The 17,630-nt window shown below is 39.0% G+C and overlaps 1 protein-coding gene across 1 annotated transcript in view; it reads right to left on the reverse strand.

Moving 5' to 3' along the window:
• Nucleotides 1-17,630, reverse strand: part of kat14 (lysine acetyltransferase 14) — a 48,022-nt gene that overhangs the window by 26,298 nt on the left and 4,094 nt on the right. Inside the window, exons 2-4 of the mRNA XM_043696335.2 lie at nucleotides 10,638-10,759; nucleotides 4,351-4,472; nucleotides 1,026-1,207 (exon numbers count right to left, since the gene is read on the reverse strand). Of these exons, the coding sequence (XP_043552270.2) occupies nucleotides 1,026-1,207; nucleotides 4,351-4,472; nucleotides 10,638-10,759 (426 nt within the window). The remainder of the gene's footprint in view (nucleotides 1-1,025; nucleotides 1,208-4,350; nucleotides 4,473-10,637; nucleotides 10,760-17,630) is intronic.

The raw sequence follows: 17,630 nt of genomic DNA on the forward strand, positions 1-17,630 counted from the left end.
AGTCTGTCCTACAACTTAAGCCACACGGATGATGGCAGCTCCTACTTGATTTGTCATTACCAGGTAAATCACATTGAAAATTATAAATAATTAGAAAGTTTGAAAATAACACTTTGGGAAAGATCCCAAGAAAACTAAAACCAAACTTGCTAATATATGACAAAGTTCAACGTTATGGACAGATCTGTTATGAGGAATGCAGAGTAAATGAATGTACCTTTGTTGTTTTACAAATGAACACAACCAAAAGAAGCCATTTAGATGAAGAATTATTGCACAAAGTCCTCCCTTGGCAACTGGGCAAAAGTAGTTTTGCCAGATAGTCACAAAGCAGTCACAAAGCAATCCCAAAACAACATCAAATGACATACAAATGGCTAACTGATTACATGAAATGCCCAAACATGAAGTTTGTTTATTAAAAAAAACACATTGTGCCCCACATCAAGAGTTTTACTGATTAGAGAAAACACCCAAGAGTTTAAAATAGACAAGTAAAATAGGGACCTTTCTGTCCCGTTTGAACCAATTTTGCTACAGTCATCCAGAAATAAATAGGGCAAAGAAAGTTACCCCAATTTCAAACATGTCAAACAGGTTGCTGAGCTCTAGATTACAATTCAAATATTCTCAGAACATACTTTTGGTTGGCTCCCAAACAGATGTCTAAGGGCTGATAATTTTCAATGATTTTTTATTCTTTGTTTTGGTGCTAAAATATAATTTCAAAAAAAAAAAGAGATGAGACCTTATCAGAACTAAGCCCACGTTTAATTCACCAAGTCCTGAAGCTTAACAATCAGAACACAAGACCCCCAGTTCAACACTAGCTGCTTTATAAAGAACTATATGCAAGTTCATCAGGTTATTATTCACTTTATTGTCTACAATGTGGCTGGCAAATATTTCCATACATCTGATGTGTCTATCAACCAGTTATCAAAATATCAGAGATACATCGTGATTCCCCCTCCGTTCAAAGTTCTGCCATTACAAACATCTTGCATCTAATCATACCAGCTCACCTCTTGCCTTCAGTGTTGTGCTCGATGGCCTCTCTCCTTCTGGCCTCATGACAGGAGGCTTGTTATGGACCAGTTTCCACCAGCCTGGTTCACCAAACTGCTGAGCACCCGATCGGAAATACATGGGGCTTCCCACAGAGAGGCAGCCTGCCACAGTGCTCCACCAGGTTGAAGTCTTTTTCCTAAAACACGATGAGTACAAATATGACTAAAGTGAAAGAGAGAAAGAGTTGCATTTATATTGCCCCTTTCATAATTGCAGGATATTCCAAATCTCTTTACAATCAATTAAACACTTTCTTGAAGCATAGGCAGTATCCTAATGTAAGAAATACAAGAGTCAATTTGTATACAGCAAGTTCCCAATAACAGCAGTATGATAATGTTCAGGTCATCTGTTGTAATGACAGGAGTTACGAATATTGGCCAAAACATTTGGTAAGAAATAGTCTGGTCCTTTAAAATAGTGCCACATGATTTTCAGCACTTACCTGAGAAGGCAGACATGCCTTTAATGTCTCACCAGAAAGATGGCAATGCCCAAAATAATGCACTAAAAGTCTCAACATAAATGATGTGCTTTGGATTAGGGTTTCAAACTAAAATCTTGTGACTCAGTCAAGAATGCTACCGCTCAGCCCAGGGCTGACACTGTGACTTGTAGTTAATGTTACTACCCAAAGATATTTTGGCATGCTGGAATTATTACTATATCTTTATATTCTTCAATTACTATGCACATACACTCTACTAAAATGTTATGACCATATAATACTGACTTCTCTTTTTAAACACCCAAATTTTACCTATTTTCTAAAGTTTGTGCTGTTTTCTGCAATCTTTTTTCAACTAGAAAGCCATAGCCATCCAGGTAGTGAATGTTACAAAGACAGCCACCATTCTATAACTGTGAAATGGGAGGATATGTACATTCAGAGATTTTCTTTGTCAAAATTGGACGAATCATTGTACGTGCCAACAATAATTAAATAAATAAATAAATATCTGGTCCCTAAACATAGGAAAGTTTCACCAGCACAATCTTGATCATCTCAAAAAACCAAATCACATTCAGGTATATGCATCTAGGTATGATAGAAAGGTGAAGCGATTCCCAAATACAAATGTGGTCTCCTCTAAATTGGACAGATGAAACACAGACGAGGTGACCGATTTGCGAAACACCTACAAGTCCATAAAAAATGACCCCGACCTGCTACTCTCAGGCCTGCAGCAGTGCTCCACTGAAGCTCAACAGAAGCTGGAGCAACAATACATCATGTTCACCTAGATAATTTACAGCCTTCATGGACTCAACATGGAGTTTAACAATTTCAGAATAAGAAAACTCCTCAAAAGGTAACCTTTGTTACCTACTCCCACACCCAGGTCCTGTTTTGTACAGGTTGCTCCCAGCCCAGTCAACCCATTTTCAACTATTCACGCTTCTTGTTAGCACCATACTCACCATTATCTCCCTCTTGGCTTATCATCAGCAATCCCCTTTGTTTGCCTCTCCTTTCTGCTCTCTTGGCACTGTCTCTGTGCCAACCCTTCAAGAAATATAACCCTTTTCCAGCTGCCTTCAGTTCTGACATAAGCCTGTTTTTCAGTCTACAGATGCTGTCAGACCTGCTGAGTTTCTTACACTTTCTGTTTTAACTTCAGAGTTTCAGCAATTGCAGTTCTTTGTTTTATATTAAAGAAATTAATTTCCTTATAACAATACAGGAGACTGCACTTTGAATAGGAATTCATACAGTCATCAGCCTTGGTCAATTCTCTACATTTCCAAACATCTTATGAATCAGTTTTCATTTACATCCTTTGGTTTCTTCCTTCCAAATGAAACATAGTACATTTATCTATAAAAAAAATTCAGCTGCTATTGGATGAATGTTAATGAATGTGATGAATTTCAATTATACTATCAGGGCACTAACTGAAAATATATCTGCCTCAATGTCTAATTTATTTTCTGGATCTCAATTCCATTTTGTCTAAGCTTGTCTATTTTCTCATCCCTATCTGCTTTCACTGACTCTGATTGGAGTGCCTTCAAGAGGCTCCTATTCCACTGCTTCCCCTTTGCATGACTAAGAGTCTCCAATTCCCATACTTCCTCTCTATGGCTTTCATCTATTTACAATTTGCAAAAAAAACCTCGTCTAATCACCATTTAGGTTTAGAGGTAAGTTCGTTGTTTTTTAATCCTCTGTGTTTCACCTGGTGGGGAGAGATAGACATAACAGGATAGGTGAATGAAGACAGGGGAAGGAGGAAGGCTCAGGAATAGAGCAGGGGTGCAGAAATACATCAGGGATCAGGCAATGAGCAGGAGGATTGTGAAATGAATGAGAAGTAAAAGAGGATACAAAAGGGCAAGACAGCGATTTCAAAACAATAATAATAACTGAAAGGTGGTGCTGGGTGGGCAAAGAAATAGGGGGAAAGAAAAGAGTTAGGGAGGCAAAGCCCATATGCTCCAAATTTCCACAGTCAGATAGTGAAGGAGGTGGCACAAAACATGAGTGAGTATGGATGGAGGAAGGTAACAGTAGGTTGGACACCATAGGAAAAAAAATGCATTATAGTATGATGTGTAACAGTAGAGCAAGAGGCTGACTAGCGTACAAGGCAGACATACAGATGGAAAGGGCTAGATGCAACATCAGAGATTATGAGTCAAAGGAGTAAGGTACGAAATATTTCACACACTGGCCATTGCTCCTTCAATCCAAAACACAAACAGAATTAAGAGTTCAAACCTATAGGGAAGTAACTGATGCTGTGCTTAGACATTCATGGGAGATTTAGAAAAAAAATCACAAGATTTTCTAACAATTAACAAGATTATTATGGTTCCTGAAGGGAAATGCATTACCTTTCTTCCTGACGTTGAACAGAACATGCTTACAAACATAACTTTTACTGTAATTTGCAATAATCATTTCTAACAACATCTACGACATCATCCTCTCTTTTAAACATTTAATTCTCAGTCATGCCGAGCTGAAAAGTATGGTACAAAACTTATATAAATGCCAAAATAACCTGTTTGACGAGCAGCCGATAACACGGCAAAAATTAACATTTTACTAGTGCGTCAAAGGGAAATTAAAGCAGTACAAGTCACAGTTTATAGATTTGTCCCATCTCACCACTATTCTCTAGTTGGTGAGCACAGCTATTAAAAACTGCTTCATAAAACAATAAGTAAGGATAGCACAGGCCAACACTGTGATAAACTCAACTGTCACAACACTGCATGAGAATTACAATTTTTTTTGGTTGAATCCATGCCTATGTGGTGCACCTATTTTACCTGCTTCCCAATAAGAAAGCCCAGTGTTTGTCAATAAAAGCACAAATATCTTCCTTCCAGCGAAAGTAACCTTGGCGACCAGTTCCTTCCAATGATAGATTGTACATGGCCAACATCACAACCTGAAAAATCCAGAGGAACAAGCTTAATTCAAATTTTATTTCACTTAGCAGCCCTTGAGAAAAAGAAAGACTCACATTTATATAATTTTCACAACCTTGGGATCTTGTCTTGCAGAGCATTGTTATTGTCTGGCAGTTGTCTGGTTTGAATGTGACTTGTCACTTATCAGCCCAAGCCTGAATATTGCCAATTGCATATCGGTGCAGGTTGCTACTGTGCCTGAGGTATAAGAATGCTAAGATGAATGGCCTCCAACAACTATGTCCTGTTGAAGGGCTTATGCCCGAAACGTCAATTCTATTGCTCCTTGGATGCTGCCTGATCTGCTGTGCTTTTCCAGCACCAAACTCTCGACTTTGATCTCCAGCATCTGCAGTCCTCACTTTCTTCTCCAACAACTATAACCATCTTTTTTTGTACTAGGTATGATTCCAAGCTGTGGAGTTTTCCACTTATTCCCACTGACTTCAATTTTGCAAAAACACATTGATGTCACATTTGGTCAACTGCTACTGACATCAAGGGCAGTCACTGTCATCTCACCTCAGGTTCACCTCTTTTGTCCATTTTTAGACTAAGGATAAAGAGGAAAGAAGCTGAGTGGCCCTGACATTATCTAAATTGAGCATCAGTGCATCTTGAAAACTCTCCTCCAAACCACAGTATAATTACCATTCCTTCACTGTTGCTGGTTCCAAAGCCTAGAACTCAGTTCCTAACAGAACAGTACAGGGTCCAAGGACATTTGCTGTTCAGCAACATCTCCACAGCAATTAGAGATGGGCCATAAAAACTGGGCTAGCTAGTGATGATCACATCCTATGGACAAATTTTTAAGAAAAATCAGGGAACAAACTATTGACAGTTAATTGATAGCACTATCAAGACCCTTTCCATTACCTTGCTGATGATAATGAGGAAACTAATGAGAGGGTAACTAGCCTTGTTGGATTTGGAGGAGAGGATTTCATAGACAGGAGAACACAACCAGACAATTTTCTCATTACTGGTAGGTGCCAGTGTTCTGGTGCACAAGCTTTCAGGACTATTGCCAGGATGTTGTCAGGGTCCATCGCCTTTCCAGGATCTAGGGCCTTCAGCCATTACTTGATATCACTTAAAGCAAATCAAGTTGGCAGAAGATTAGCATCTGTGATGTTAGGGGCCTCAAAAACCAAGATGGATCATCCACTCAGCACTTCTGTTTGAAGGTGGTTACAAGTATTTCAGTGTGGTCTTTTGTGTTGACACACTTAATTTCTGTATCATTAAAGATGGGAATATTTGCGAAGCTCACTAGATATTAGTCATTTAATTCTCCACCATCATTCAGGTCTGGATGTGGCAAGACAGCTGAGCTTTGATACGATAATTGTTTGTGAAATTTCTTAACTCCATTGTTTAAAGCTTCCGCTATTTGGCATCCAAGTAATTCTAGTTTGCAGCTTCACCAGGTTAACATCTCATTTTCAAATATGCCTGGTTTGCACTCTTCATTGTCCCTTTTGCAGTCACCATTGAACCAGGGTTTATTCCTCGACTTGATGGAAAATGGTAGAGTGATGTATCTCCCAGTCCATGACATTACTGATTGTTGTCGAATACAATTCTGTTGTTGCGTTTCATCGATGCCTCATTTCAAATTGCTGGATCTGGTCACAATCGATCTCATTTAGTGTGGTGATAGTGCCACGCAACTCAATGGAATGAAGGATACAATCTGTGTAAAGACAGGACATCGTCTCCATAAAGACAATGCAGTGAATAATTCTACCCACACTGGTGAAGGCAGATGCAACTGTGACTATATATTAATAAGGATAAGGTCAAGTAGTTTCTTACTTCTTGGTGGTTCCTCCATCACTGTCCACAAACAGATACACCGCTCAGTACGCAGCCAATAATGGTCCTCCCACCTTTTGATTTTGTAAAACACTTCCTTCTGTTCTTTTCTAATTCATTCGTGGGATGAGGGCATTGCTGGCCAGGTCAGCATTTATGGCCCATTCCTAGATGTACAGAGGGCAGTTAAGAGTCAACCTGGATTAGAGGTGCTGGAAAAGCACAGCAGTTGCATTCCTGATGAAGGGCATTTGCCCAAAACATCAATTTTACTGCTCCTCGGATGCTGCCTGAATTGCTGTGCTTTTCCAGCACCTCTAATCCAGAATCTGGTTTCCAGCATCTGCAGTCATTGTTTTTACCTAGTTAAGAGTCAACCACATTGCTATGGGTCTGGAGTCACATGATGGCTAGACCACGTAAGAATGGTAGTTTCCTTCCCCAAAGGGTATTAGTGATCCAGATGGGTTTTTCCCACAATTGAGAATGGTTTCATGGTCTTCATCATCTGAATTCCAGAATTTTTTTTACTGAATTCAAATTCCACCATCTGCCAATGCAGGATTCCAACCCTTGCCCTGAACATAATCTGGGTCTCTGGATTTACAGTCCTGACATAATACTATCAGGCTGTCACCTCCCTGTTATTATAGTTTTTCTTATGTTCCCTACGCTTTTGAGACATTTATTAATGGCAATGTTGCTGATGCACACTGAAGTGCCCCATCTAGAGAACATTCTGTGCCACCTCCATTCTCATTGCTTCTTATAGGTGGCGTTCAATACAGAGGAGTGCAGTCTCAACAGCTGAGGAAGAGTGGTGGTTGTTATCAATTGAAGGTCTTTTTGACAGTGCAGTATCATCCAGCTACACTGGACAGCCAGCATACATCTATGTGCTAAATCTTGAGTGTGAGTCTTGAAGCAACAATCTTCTGACTACAGGGTTTAAAGGAAAAACTATAATGCAAATTGAGGAGCTACTTTTCTTTCACATGCATTGATGAAACATAAATTTGATTTGATTTTGCAGCAGTGGGGAGTGGTGAGAGCAGGGACCAGAGGGTTACCGGGAAGATAAATTTCTCTCTTAAAGACTTACCTCATGAATAGGTGGAGCGAAGGCTCAACAGAGTGGTTGTGGATACGGGGATTGCTGAGCATGTGAACTGATATATTTGGGCTGTAATTGAAGGAAGGTTTAGAGGAGATGTCAGAGGTAAGATTCTTTACATACAGAGTGTGGATGTGTGGAATTCACTGCCAGTACTAGTAGTAGAGTCAGGGACATTTAAGCGACTCTTGGATAGGCACAAGGAAGATAGTACAATGAAGGGTATGTAGGTTAGTTTGATCTTAGAGTAGGATAAAAGGCTGGCACAACATCGAGGGCCACAGAGCCTGTACTGGGCTGTACTATTCTATGTTTTCGATAACAATGTACACCATCTTTTGCAAAACTTGAGAAATATTTGCAAATTAAATACACTGAAAGTTGATTTGAGCTTGAGAGAAATGATATGCAAGGACAATTAACTTTGTTAAGCAGCTGTAGAAACCCTGTACATTGACCTGACAAGACAAACAGGCAAGAAGTCCATTTGATGTTTGGCAAATAAATATCACGAAAATCACAATCACAATATTAGAAACTTACTACCCTTCTGACTCCAAAAGTAAATTTTTATAGCTCTCCTTCAAGATCCTAAATTTAATTACAACATATTGAAATGAAAGCAAATGTTTGCTACAAAAATTATGAAATTGGATAGGTCAGTTTCAACCAGTTATTTATGGACTCACCACAATACGTTTGACCTCTCCCCTCTAAATTCTTAGATACAGTGAGAAATTAGCCTGAGACTGTTTTACATCCTCCATGGAGAGTGAAGGAATGCTACCAGTATCCTGTGGCATCATTACTTGCGTTCAAGGCTACCATATATACTACAATTTCACAAATGTCAATATTTAACTGTTCTTACACAATTTTCATTAAGAGGCAAAATCAGTACCTCAACTCTCTTTACCCACCATATTCTTCCCAGTTTCTACTAAAAATATGAATCTTCAAAGCTTTCACTACTCTCATATCCACAGCCCTTTGATTTTTGACGGGGTTTAAAGTTCCAGATCTCCACCACCTTGTATGCAAAAATTTCCTTTTTGGTTTCCTTCCTGAATAGCCTAACTCTAATTTTAAGATTACACCCATCATTTTTGGTCTCCCCAGCAGTGGAAACAGCTTCTTGAAATCCATCCAATCAAATGTCTTCAATACTTCAAACATCTCAAATAGACCACTGCACAATTTTGCAGTCAAGATAATACAGGCCCAATTTAGAGGGCAACTTTCAGTTGTTCTAACCCTTTTACTAGCATTCCCTTGCCACTATTTTATAGAAAAGCATTAAACAGTCCCTGCTTAGCTATAAATCTTCTTGATTACCCTAACCGTGAACAAAGACCCTAAAATATATCAATTCCAACTGGCTACATGAAGCAGTCCATATTATTATTATTAGTCCACATCACAGAATGCAGCTTTCAATAATAATGATCTAATTCAATCAGAACTAATACAGAACATCAGACAAAGATATAGGAGACAAAGTGCAAGTTTTCATTCCAACATGTTTTGATCCAAACTTGCAAATTAACAAGTGATTTTATTGAGGACATACAATCTAGGCACATGGGTATCTTTCATGCTTATACATAAAGGGCCTCAATGAATATTTCTGCTTCGTATTTACCATAGAGAAAGACATGAAGACTTGGGAACTTGGGGAAGTTAGTGGTGATAACTTGGGGACAGTCCATATCACAGTAGAAGTGGTGTTGGACGTATTAGAATGTATGAAGGTGGATAAATCTCCAGGTCCTGACCAAATATATTCAAGAACATTGCAAGACACTAGAGAAGAAATTGTGGGAGCCGTAGCTGATATTTTTGCATCATCATTATCCGCGGGTGAGGACCCGGAAGACTGGAGGGTAGTGAATGCTCTGCCCTTCTTCAAGAAGGGCTGCAAAGAAAACTCTGGGAACGATAGATCAGTAAGCCTAACATCTTGATAGATGAGTTATTTGATAAGATTCTGAGTAATAATTTACATCGATTTGGAAAGACAGGGCTTGATTAGGAGTAGTTAGCATGGTTTTGAATGGGGAGATCATGCCTCACAAATTTGATAGAATTCTTTGATGAAGTGAGCAGGAAAGTCAACGAAGGCAGGGTGGTAGTCTATATGGATTTCAGTAAGGTCTTTGGTAAAGGTTCAACATGGTAGGCTGCTCTGGAAGGTTAGATCGCGAGGAATCGAGGGCGAGCTGGCAAATTGGATATAAAATTGGCTTGATGGTAGGAAGCAGACAGTAAAAGTGGAAGGATGCTTGTGAGTGGAGTACCTCAGGGGTTGGTGCTGGGCCATTGCTGTTTGTTATCTATATCAAAGATTTGGATGAGAACGTACAAGGCATGATTAGTAAGTTTGCAGATGACACCAAAATAGGTGGTATCATGGACAGATGAGGAAGGGTATCAGAAACTGCAGCAGGACCTTGATCAGCTAGGCAAGTGGGCTGAGAAATGGCAAATGGAGTTTAATATGGATAAGTGTGAAGTCTTGCAATTTGGAAAGTCAAATCAAGGTAGGAATTTCACGGTGAATGGTAGGGCCTTTAGGTGCGTAGTGGAATAGAGGAACCTTAGAGTTCAGGTGCATGGTTCTCTGAAAGTGGAATTACAGGTAGACAGGGTAGCAAAGGAGGCTTTTGGCATGTTGATCTTCATCAGTCAGGGCAGTGAGTATAGTAGCTGCGAAGTTATGTTACAGTTGAACAGGACATTGGTGAGGCTGCACTTGGGAATATTGTGTTCAGTTCTAGTCACCTTGCTCTCGGAAAGATGTCATTAATCTGGAAAGAGTGCAGAAGAAATTTACAAGGATGTTGCCAGGAGTCAATAGTCTGAGTTACAGGGACAAGGACTAGAGAGCATCGGTTTAAGGTTAGAGGGGGAAAGAATAAAAGGGAACCAGAGGGGCAACTTTATTTTTACACAGAGGGTGGTACGCACATGTAATGAACTGCTAGCAGAAGTGGTTGAGGTGGATACATTAACAATATTTAAAAGGTATTTGAACAAATCCATAGATAGGAAAGGTTCAGAAGGATATGGTGAAAGTCCAGGGAAATGGGGTTAGAGTGGATGGATATTTTAGTTGGCACGGACCAGATTGGGCCAAAGGGCCTACCTCTGTACTGTAAGACTCTATGACATATTATGCACTGAGCACAGTTTCAACAATATTACGTACTTGTTGCCACGTGAGCTTCAGTCTCTCAAAGTGGTCCTTCCCGTCTTCCGCACAGTCTGAACAAGTGAATCGAAAGAAGTTATCACCCCGCAAGTAACTAGGATGTTCTGCCCTTAGCTGAGCTGCAGAGAGAAAGAAAGAAAGAAAGAAAGAGAGGTTGAAAGAAAGAAAGGCAGGGCCTGATTTATGTTGAAACATGAAACGAAAATTACTTTTATAAAGATAACAAAGTATTTCAAGTCAACGGATTATGCAATATATAGGATATGCTCTGCCAAGCTCCAAAATACAAGTTGCTTCAAGCAAAGCTGATGAGACATCTCATGCTAAATGACGTGCACCATATGCCTCTTCCAAGTACTTTTTTCCATCTTCCATAATTATCAACCTCACAACTAGATTTCATACCAGAACTAAGTGATTGTTTTGAACTGTTCCAAGTGATGATAAGGATAATCACTTGGAACAGTAGCCAATTTTTACACTGCTGAGTCCGATGAACACTGAAATAAATTGTCACATATTACGTTTTAACGAGTGACTGAGGGATAAATATTGGGCAGGAAAACCAAAAATAAATCCTCTATCCATCTTCAAAATACTAATGGATTTGAAAAATTCCATTAGCAGAAAAGACAGACAACTTCTAGATTCAGCAGAAAGCACCTCCAACAGTGCAGCACAACTTCAGTACTGCCCAGGACCATCAGCAAAGATTTTATGTTGAGGTCTCTGGAGTGACATTTGGACTGAAAGGCGAGTACCCACAAGCACTCCTTGTCTGGCTCTGCATTCAAATCCTCCACTTCGGGTGGTGAAGGCACTGAATATCTGATGCATACAGACTTAATATAACATCCAGGCCCTGGTGAATGGTGAGTTCAATGCTATCAGCTAGACTGGCCCTGGAAGCACCAACTGGCCTTTTGGCTTAATTTAGAATGGCAAAAATAAGCCACAGTTCTCACTCTCCAGTGTGCTTGCTGAAAGTATGAAGTAGGTCAGGCAGATTTGTGTTTGAGCAGGATTCTACTCTTACGCCAGTACATGCTCAAACAGTTTGCAAACAGCAAATGGTGAGGTGCTGGAAATAAATCAGTTTTCATAAGAAACGTACCTAGTGAGGAGTAAGTGACACAAAGAAAAGGAAATGGGAATAAGAGAAAAAAATTAAAACCATGAAAGCCACAGTTTTTTTTTTCAGAATATAAATCCACAGTATTTTGTTCATAATAAAATTGATGTCAAATATCAAAAACCTCATTTTTGAAGTACATGTACATCAAATAATAATTGTAAAGATTCACCTTTGTATTCTACAACTAAACCTGTGTCACAAATGAGCAATCCCGAATTCTTAAGCAATCACGACTGGATGCTGTTTATTGTTTTAATTGAGTGCTAAGAGTATTTGCGTTGATATTTCCTTAAAGATTCTGAAACCAACAAAATGCTATTGTGACTGGGCTTGTATACCCTTTAGTTTAGAAGACTGAGAGGGGATCTGATTGAGACATATAAGATTATTAAAGGATTGGACACTCTGGAGGCAGGAAACATGTTTCCGCTGATTGGTGAGTGCCGAACCAGAGGACACAGCTTAAAAATGGTAGACCATTTAGGACAGAGATGAGGAGAAACTTCTTCACCCAGAGAGTGGTGGCTGTGTGGAATGCTCTGCCCCAGATGGCAGTGGAGGCCCAGTCTCTGGATTCATTTAAGAAAGAGTTGGATAGAGCTCTCAAGGATTGTGGAATCAAGGGTTATGGAGATAAGGCAGGAACAGAATACTAATTAAGGATGATCAGCCATGATCATATTGAATGGTGGTGCAGGCTCAAAGGGCAGAATGGCCTACTCCTGCACCTATTGTCTATTGTCTATATTGCATTCATGATGATATTGCTGTCAGAATGGGATGTAGATTTTCTTTTGCTAGCATTCAGTGGCAACACAAAAACTAAACAGTTAATCAGCATGATGTATTTAAGTTTTGAAAATAAATATCAATAAGCTTTTAGGGTACTGTTCAATAAGCTTTTAGGGTACTGTTCAATGTACATTTGAACAAGTTTATGATCAATTATTATATAAAGCACAGGAAACATCTATTCTTAGTTAAGTCCCTAATAACATTGAAACGTGGTACTGAAAAGGATGCAGAAACAGTTCCATTAACAATCCTACAATGACTGAAATGAAGGAGCACAATGATGCAGTCAAAGAAACATTTGCTATCAATTTGTAGTACTATTTTGGTATGCTCTTAACTATATGCAGCAACCATTTCACACACAATACAGTATTATTAATAGCAGTGATGTGATTAATGTGCGTTCACACTAGGTGAGGAAAGAATGTTAGCTGGAAATACAAGATGAAACTGTGCATTTTTCTCACTGGATTGCCAGATCATCAACATCTGTCAGGATAACCACAGCTTAATGTCTCATTCACTCAAAAGGAACTTATAACACGATTCATGGGTTATCACCAACAATGGCAGCATTTCTTGCTCATCTTCAATTTCGCCCAAAAAAATGCTGGTCAGCCATCTTGAAGAACCATTGTAGATTTGTGATAAGTACAACTTTAGTGCTGTTCAGGAGGGAGTTCTAGGACATCGACTTAGCAAAATTAAAGAAACAACAATACCCTTCCAAGTAAGCAGTTGCTATCTGGACTGTTTCTTGCAAGCAGTGAAATTCCCAGGTTCCTGATGGCCTCATCCTCATATGGAGGAGATTGTGACTTTTGAATGTGCTGTCAAAGAAACCTTGATGCATTACTGCAGCCCATCTTGCATCGGCGGCACAAAGAGTCAATATTTGAAGTGGTGGACAAAGTACCATTCAGGAACGTCATTTGTTCTTGAACAGGCCCTCTTGAATATTGTTAGAGCTACATTCATCAAGGTAAGCACGAGGAATATTTTATCTTGCTCCTGACTTGTGCCTCGTGGATGGTGGAAAGGCTTTGCTGAATCAGGAGGCAAGTTACTCACTGCAGAATACCCAGATTCTGACCAACTCTTGTAGCCAGAGAATTTGCATGGCTGGTCCAGTTAGGTTTCTAGTCAATGATGACCCCTGCAGGACATTGATGGTGTGGATTCAATGACAGTAATACCATTGAATATTTAAGTGGTTAGATTGCTTAAATCTGGTATGGTGCTCATATTACTTGCCATTATCAACCCAAGCCTGAACATTCGACATGCAGCAGCACCTGGACAAAGAGACTGCTTAACTACATGAGGAGTTACAAATGCAATTAACCCACTATTATCATCAGCAAACAACATTCGTTTCTGATACTGTGAAGGAGGTAGGTCATAGAAGAAGCTGTGAAGGATGGTTAGGGTGAAGACTCTGCCTTGACAAACTTTTGCAGCTGAGATGTTCGATTCCCAACAATAAACACCTTCCTAAATTTGGCTCGAGTAAGTGGTAAGACTTCCCCAATACTTATTACTTCAATTTTACTGAGGCATTTGATGCCACATTTAGTCAAATGTTGCTGGAATATTAAGGGCTGTCATTCTCACCTTTTGAACTTAGCTCTTTTGTCTTTAGTTAGACCAAAGCTTTAACAAACTTTGGAGCCTAGAGGTTCTGGCAGAGCCCAAACTGAACATCATTGAGCAAGTTGTTGCTGTTCCATAACACTATCAATGACTCCTTCTGTTGATTTGCTGATGAATGCAAATAAACTGAAGGATGCAATTTGCCAGGTTTGCATTGTACCAGTAGGTGGTTCATTGCAAAAATATCAAGGAGAAATCAGACCCGTAGAAATCAGACCCATTGCACATCAAGATTTCATGTAACTTAAGCTGCAGTGGACTTGGAACTATATCTCTTGGCAATGCATGACATATAGTTCTTTGTCCACTACACACTTTAATGGGTATTACTTCATTCAAATCTTCATATGATATGAACACAACTTATAGAAATGTCCTACATTGGAGGAAAAGGAAGCCCATGAAAAGCCAAAATTGGAAAATACTGCAATTGTACAAAGCCATCACCTTTGAAGACAGAAAATAATTTGGGTTTAGATCCTTTGCCAGATCTAGACTGAAGGCAATATCTTGAATCTGATTGCATTTAATACCATTAAGAAACTAAATGAACTTTTGAGTTTCCAGTCCTGATTGAAATTCTTCAGCCCTGCTGTATTTATAGCACTTTCCATATTATTATGTTTTCTTTCCAGGAGATAATTGTATTAAATTTATAAAAGAAAACAACTATGGTCAGTTCTTCTATAATGCAATGGTTACATTCTTCGGCAACCCCACATTATACAAAAATTGTGCTTTAGAGAAACAGCGCTTAAAGTTTTGGTGCCGTAATCACATTAAGCCAACACACGTTTTTAAAGTTCACACTTTAGAAACAGCGTCCCCAATCCATCAATCGTGTTACAACAAATTTGCATTTATGAAACACAGGTTATAACACTAAACCTAACTTTGCAACTGCAAGAATCAAGTTATGAAGGTGACAGCAAATTGTAAATATAAACAAAGTTTCACTGTACTATTAGAAACACTGGGTCGAATTTATTTCTTTTTGATTCCAAGTGTGAAGGCTGGCCTAGTAGCAGGAAGGAAGCCTGTTCAAGGAGGAGAAAATGAGGCCTGCAGATGCTAGAGATCAGGGTCAAGAGTGTGGTGCTGGAAAAGCACAGCAGGTCAGGCAGCATCCAAGGAGAAGGAAAATCAACGTTTCGGGCATAAGTCTTTCATCAGGGTTTTCTGAAGGGCTTATGCCCGAAACGTTGATTCTCCTGTTCCTCGGATACTGTCTGACCTGCTGTGCTTTTCCAGCACCACAATCTCAGAAGCCTGTTCAAGCATGGGTCAGGTTTTAGAGTCAGAGTGACAGTCACACAGCAGAGAAACAGACCCTTCAGTCCAACAAGTCCCTGCCGAATAAAGCTCCAAACTAAAGTAGTCCCACGTATCTGCTCCTGGCCCATATTCCTCCAAACCTTTCCTATTCGAGTACCTATGATAACTTTCTTCTCAGTTGTTCATTACATATGCACAGAAATTAAAATGCCAAATTTTATGATGTTATAAAGTTATGTTAGGACACTATGATGCCCGCCAGGACATTACCACCTTTGATATCAAGATGCCATATTTAAAAGACAGCTGGACAGAACTTCACTCTCTGCAACAAAGGAGCATCACTCAATCTGTGCTCATCAACCCACCCACTCCAGGTAATATTAAAGACCAGGAAAAAAGCAGAAACTCTATTTGACAATGTCTCCATAACAGTTCTTCCGAATGCTGTCCAGGAGAGAAGGAAAGTTCTTTACCCTTTGAATATCAATAAGAGGCCATCCTAACTGATGAAGGCAACCTGGAGGGAGGCAGCTGCAGAGATCAGTACCATGAATGACTCAAACTACCTGGCTTCAGTGTCAGAGGACAAATGATCACTGTCTACTTCATTTGCCCATAGTTATGAATTAACACTGTAAGGTTGCCAGTGCAAAAGAGTGCCACACAGAGTTAGGTGTCAGGCATCACCATCAGATACCTGACACTTCATTGCTGATACCACAATAATACTGCCTCTCACACATGTGCCAAAGTGCACAACAGTCAGCAGGTCATCCACCATCATCACAACTAACAGATTTTCACCAAAAGCTTGCAAGATTTCAGAATACAATAACAAAAGATTGTCTTTTGAATTCAATACCACTTAACTGTCCCAACAGGCCTGCTGGAGCTGGCTTGTTGGCTCAGTCAAGCTTCACTACTAACTCTAAGTATTTAACAACAAGTTAAACTACATGTCACTGACACCTCTCATGAACTGATTAATATATTCCAATCACAAATAAGAATATACCAAGTTAATAGGTATGAATGGAGAGCTGACCAAGGTCAATCGGATGAATTGGCTAAAAGTTATGATAGTAAATAAACATATGGGAGATATTCAAAATATTCAACAAAAATACATTTCAATGAAAAACAAAGACTATGTGATAAAAATCTAAGCATGGCTTATTAAGGATTTAAAAGGTAGTATTAAGTTAAAAGAAGCTTACAACACTATAAAGAACAGTGTTAAGTCTGAAGAATGTGTGTTTTAGAAACCAAAGAGCCATCAAAATGCTGATAAAAAGAGAAAAATTAAATGAGATTAAAGCAGCCAATAATGTACGAAACTGGTTAATGCAGAAAAATAGAGTAGCTGAAGTAATATTGATCCCTTAGAAGCAGAGACCGAAGAAACGATCATGAAAAATAAAGAAACGGCAGAGATGTTAAACAAGTATTTCAAAATCTAGAGATTAATCAAGAGTGAGGAAATTGAGCTAGTTAATAATATCAATAAAGCAAAAGCACTAGAAAAATTCATGGAATCAAAATCTAACGATTCACAGGATTGAATGATTAACATCCCAGCACTCTAAAATTAGAGTTGGCTGGCAATATAGTGAGTTCATTAGTTATGATTTTTCAGAATTCCCTAAATTCTGGAACAGTTCCAGCAGACTAAAAATTAGCCAATATAATTCTGATATTTAAGAAAGGAGAAAAGCAAAGAACTGTTAGCCAGGTAGTTCAACTATGATAATCAAGAAAGTGCTGGAATCTATTATTAAGAAAGTCTGAACATTGTTATGCTTTTCTAATTACAATCAGATCAAGTCAACTTAGTTTTAAGAAAGGAGAATCCCGGATGATAAAATATATTGAAAAGGTTTTGAGGATGTAATCAATAGTATAGATAAAGGGAACCAATAGATATAGTAGACTTGCATTTTCAAAAGGCTAGGTTCTCTTGAAAGCTTAATAGACAAAATAAGAGTTCCTGGAGTTGCAGGTGATATATTAGCATGGATAGAGGATTAGTGAATAGGAACCAGCAGAAGGAATAAATGGAACTTTTTTTTTTAAACAATGGAATACTGCAATATCAGTGCTGCGGCCTCAGCTACATAGAATCCATATTC

The sequence above is a fragment of the Chiloscyllium plagiosum genome, unplaced genomic scaffold (genome assembly GCF_037043375.1).
Source record: "Chiloscyllium plagiosum isolate Xiang-an unplaced genomic scaffold, Cpla_swu_hap1 HiC_scaffold_10, whole genome shotgun sequence".
In the NCBI taxonomy this organism is placed as follows: domain Eukaryota; kingdom Metazoa; phylum Chordata; class Chondrichthyes; order Orectolobiformes; family Hemiscylliidae; genus Chiloscyllium; species Chiloscyllium plagiosum.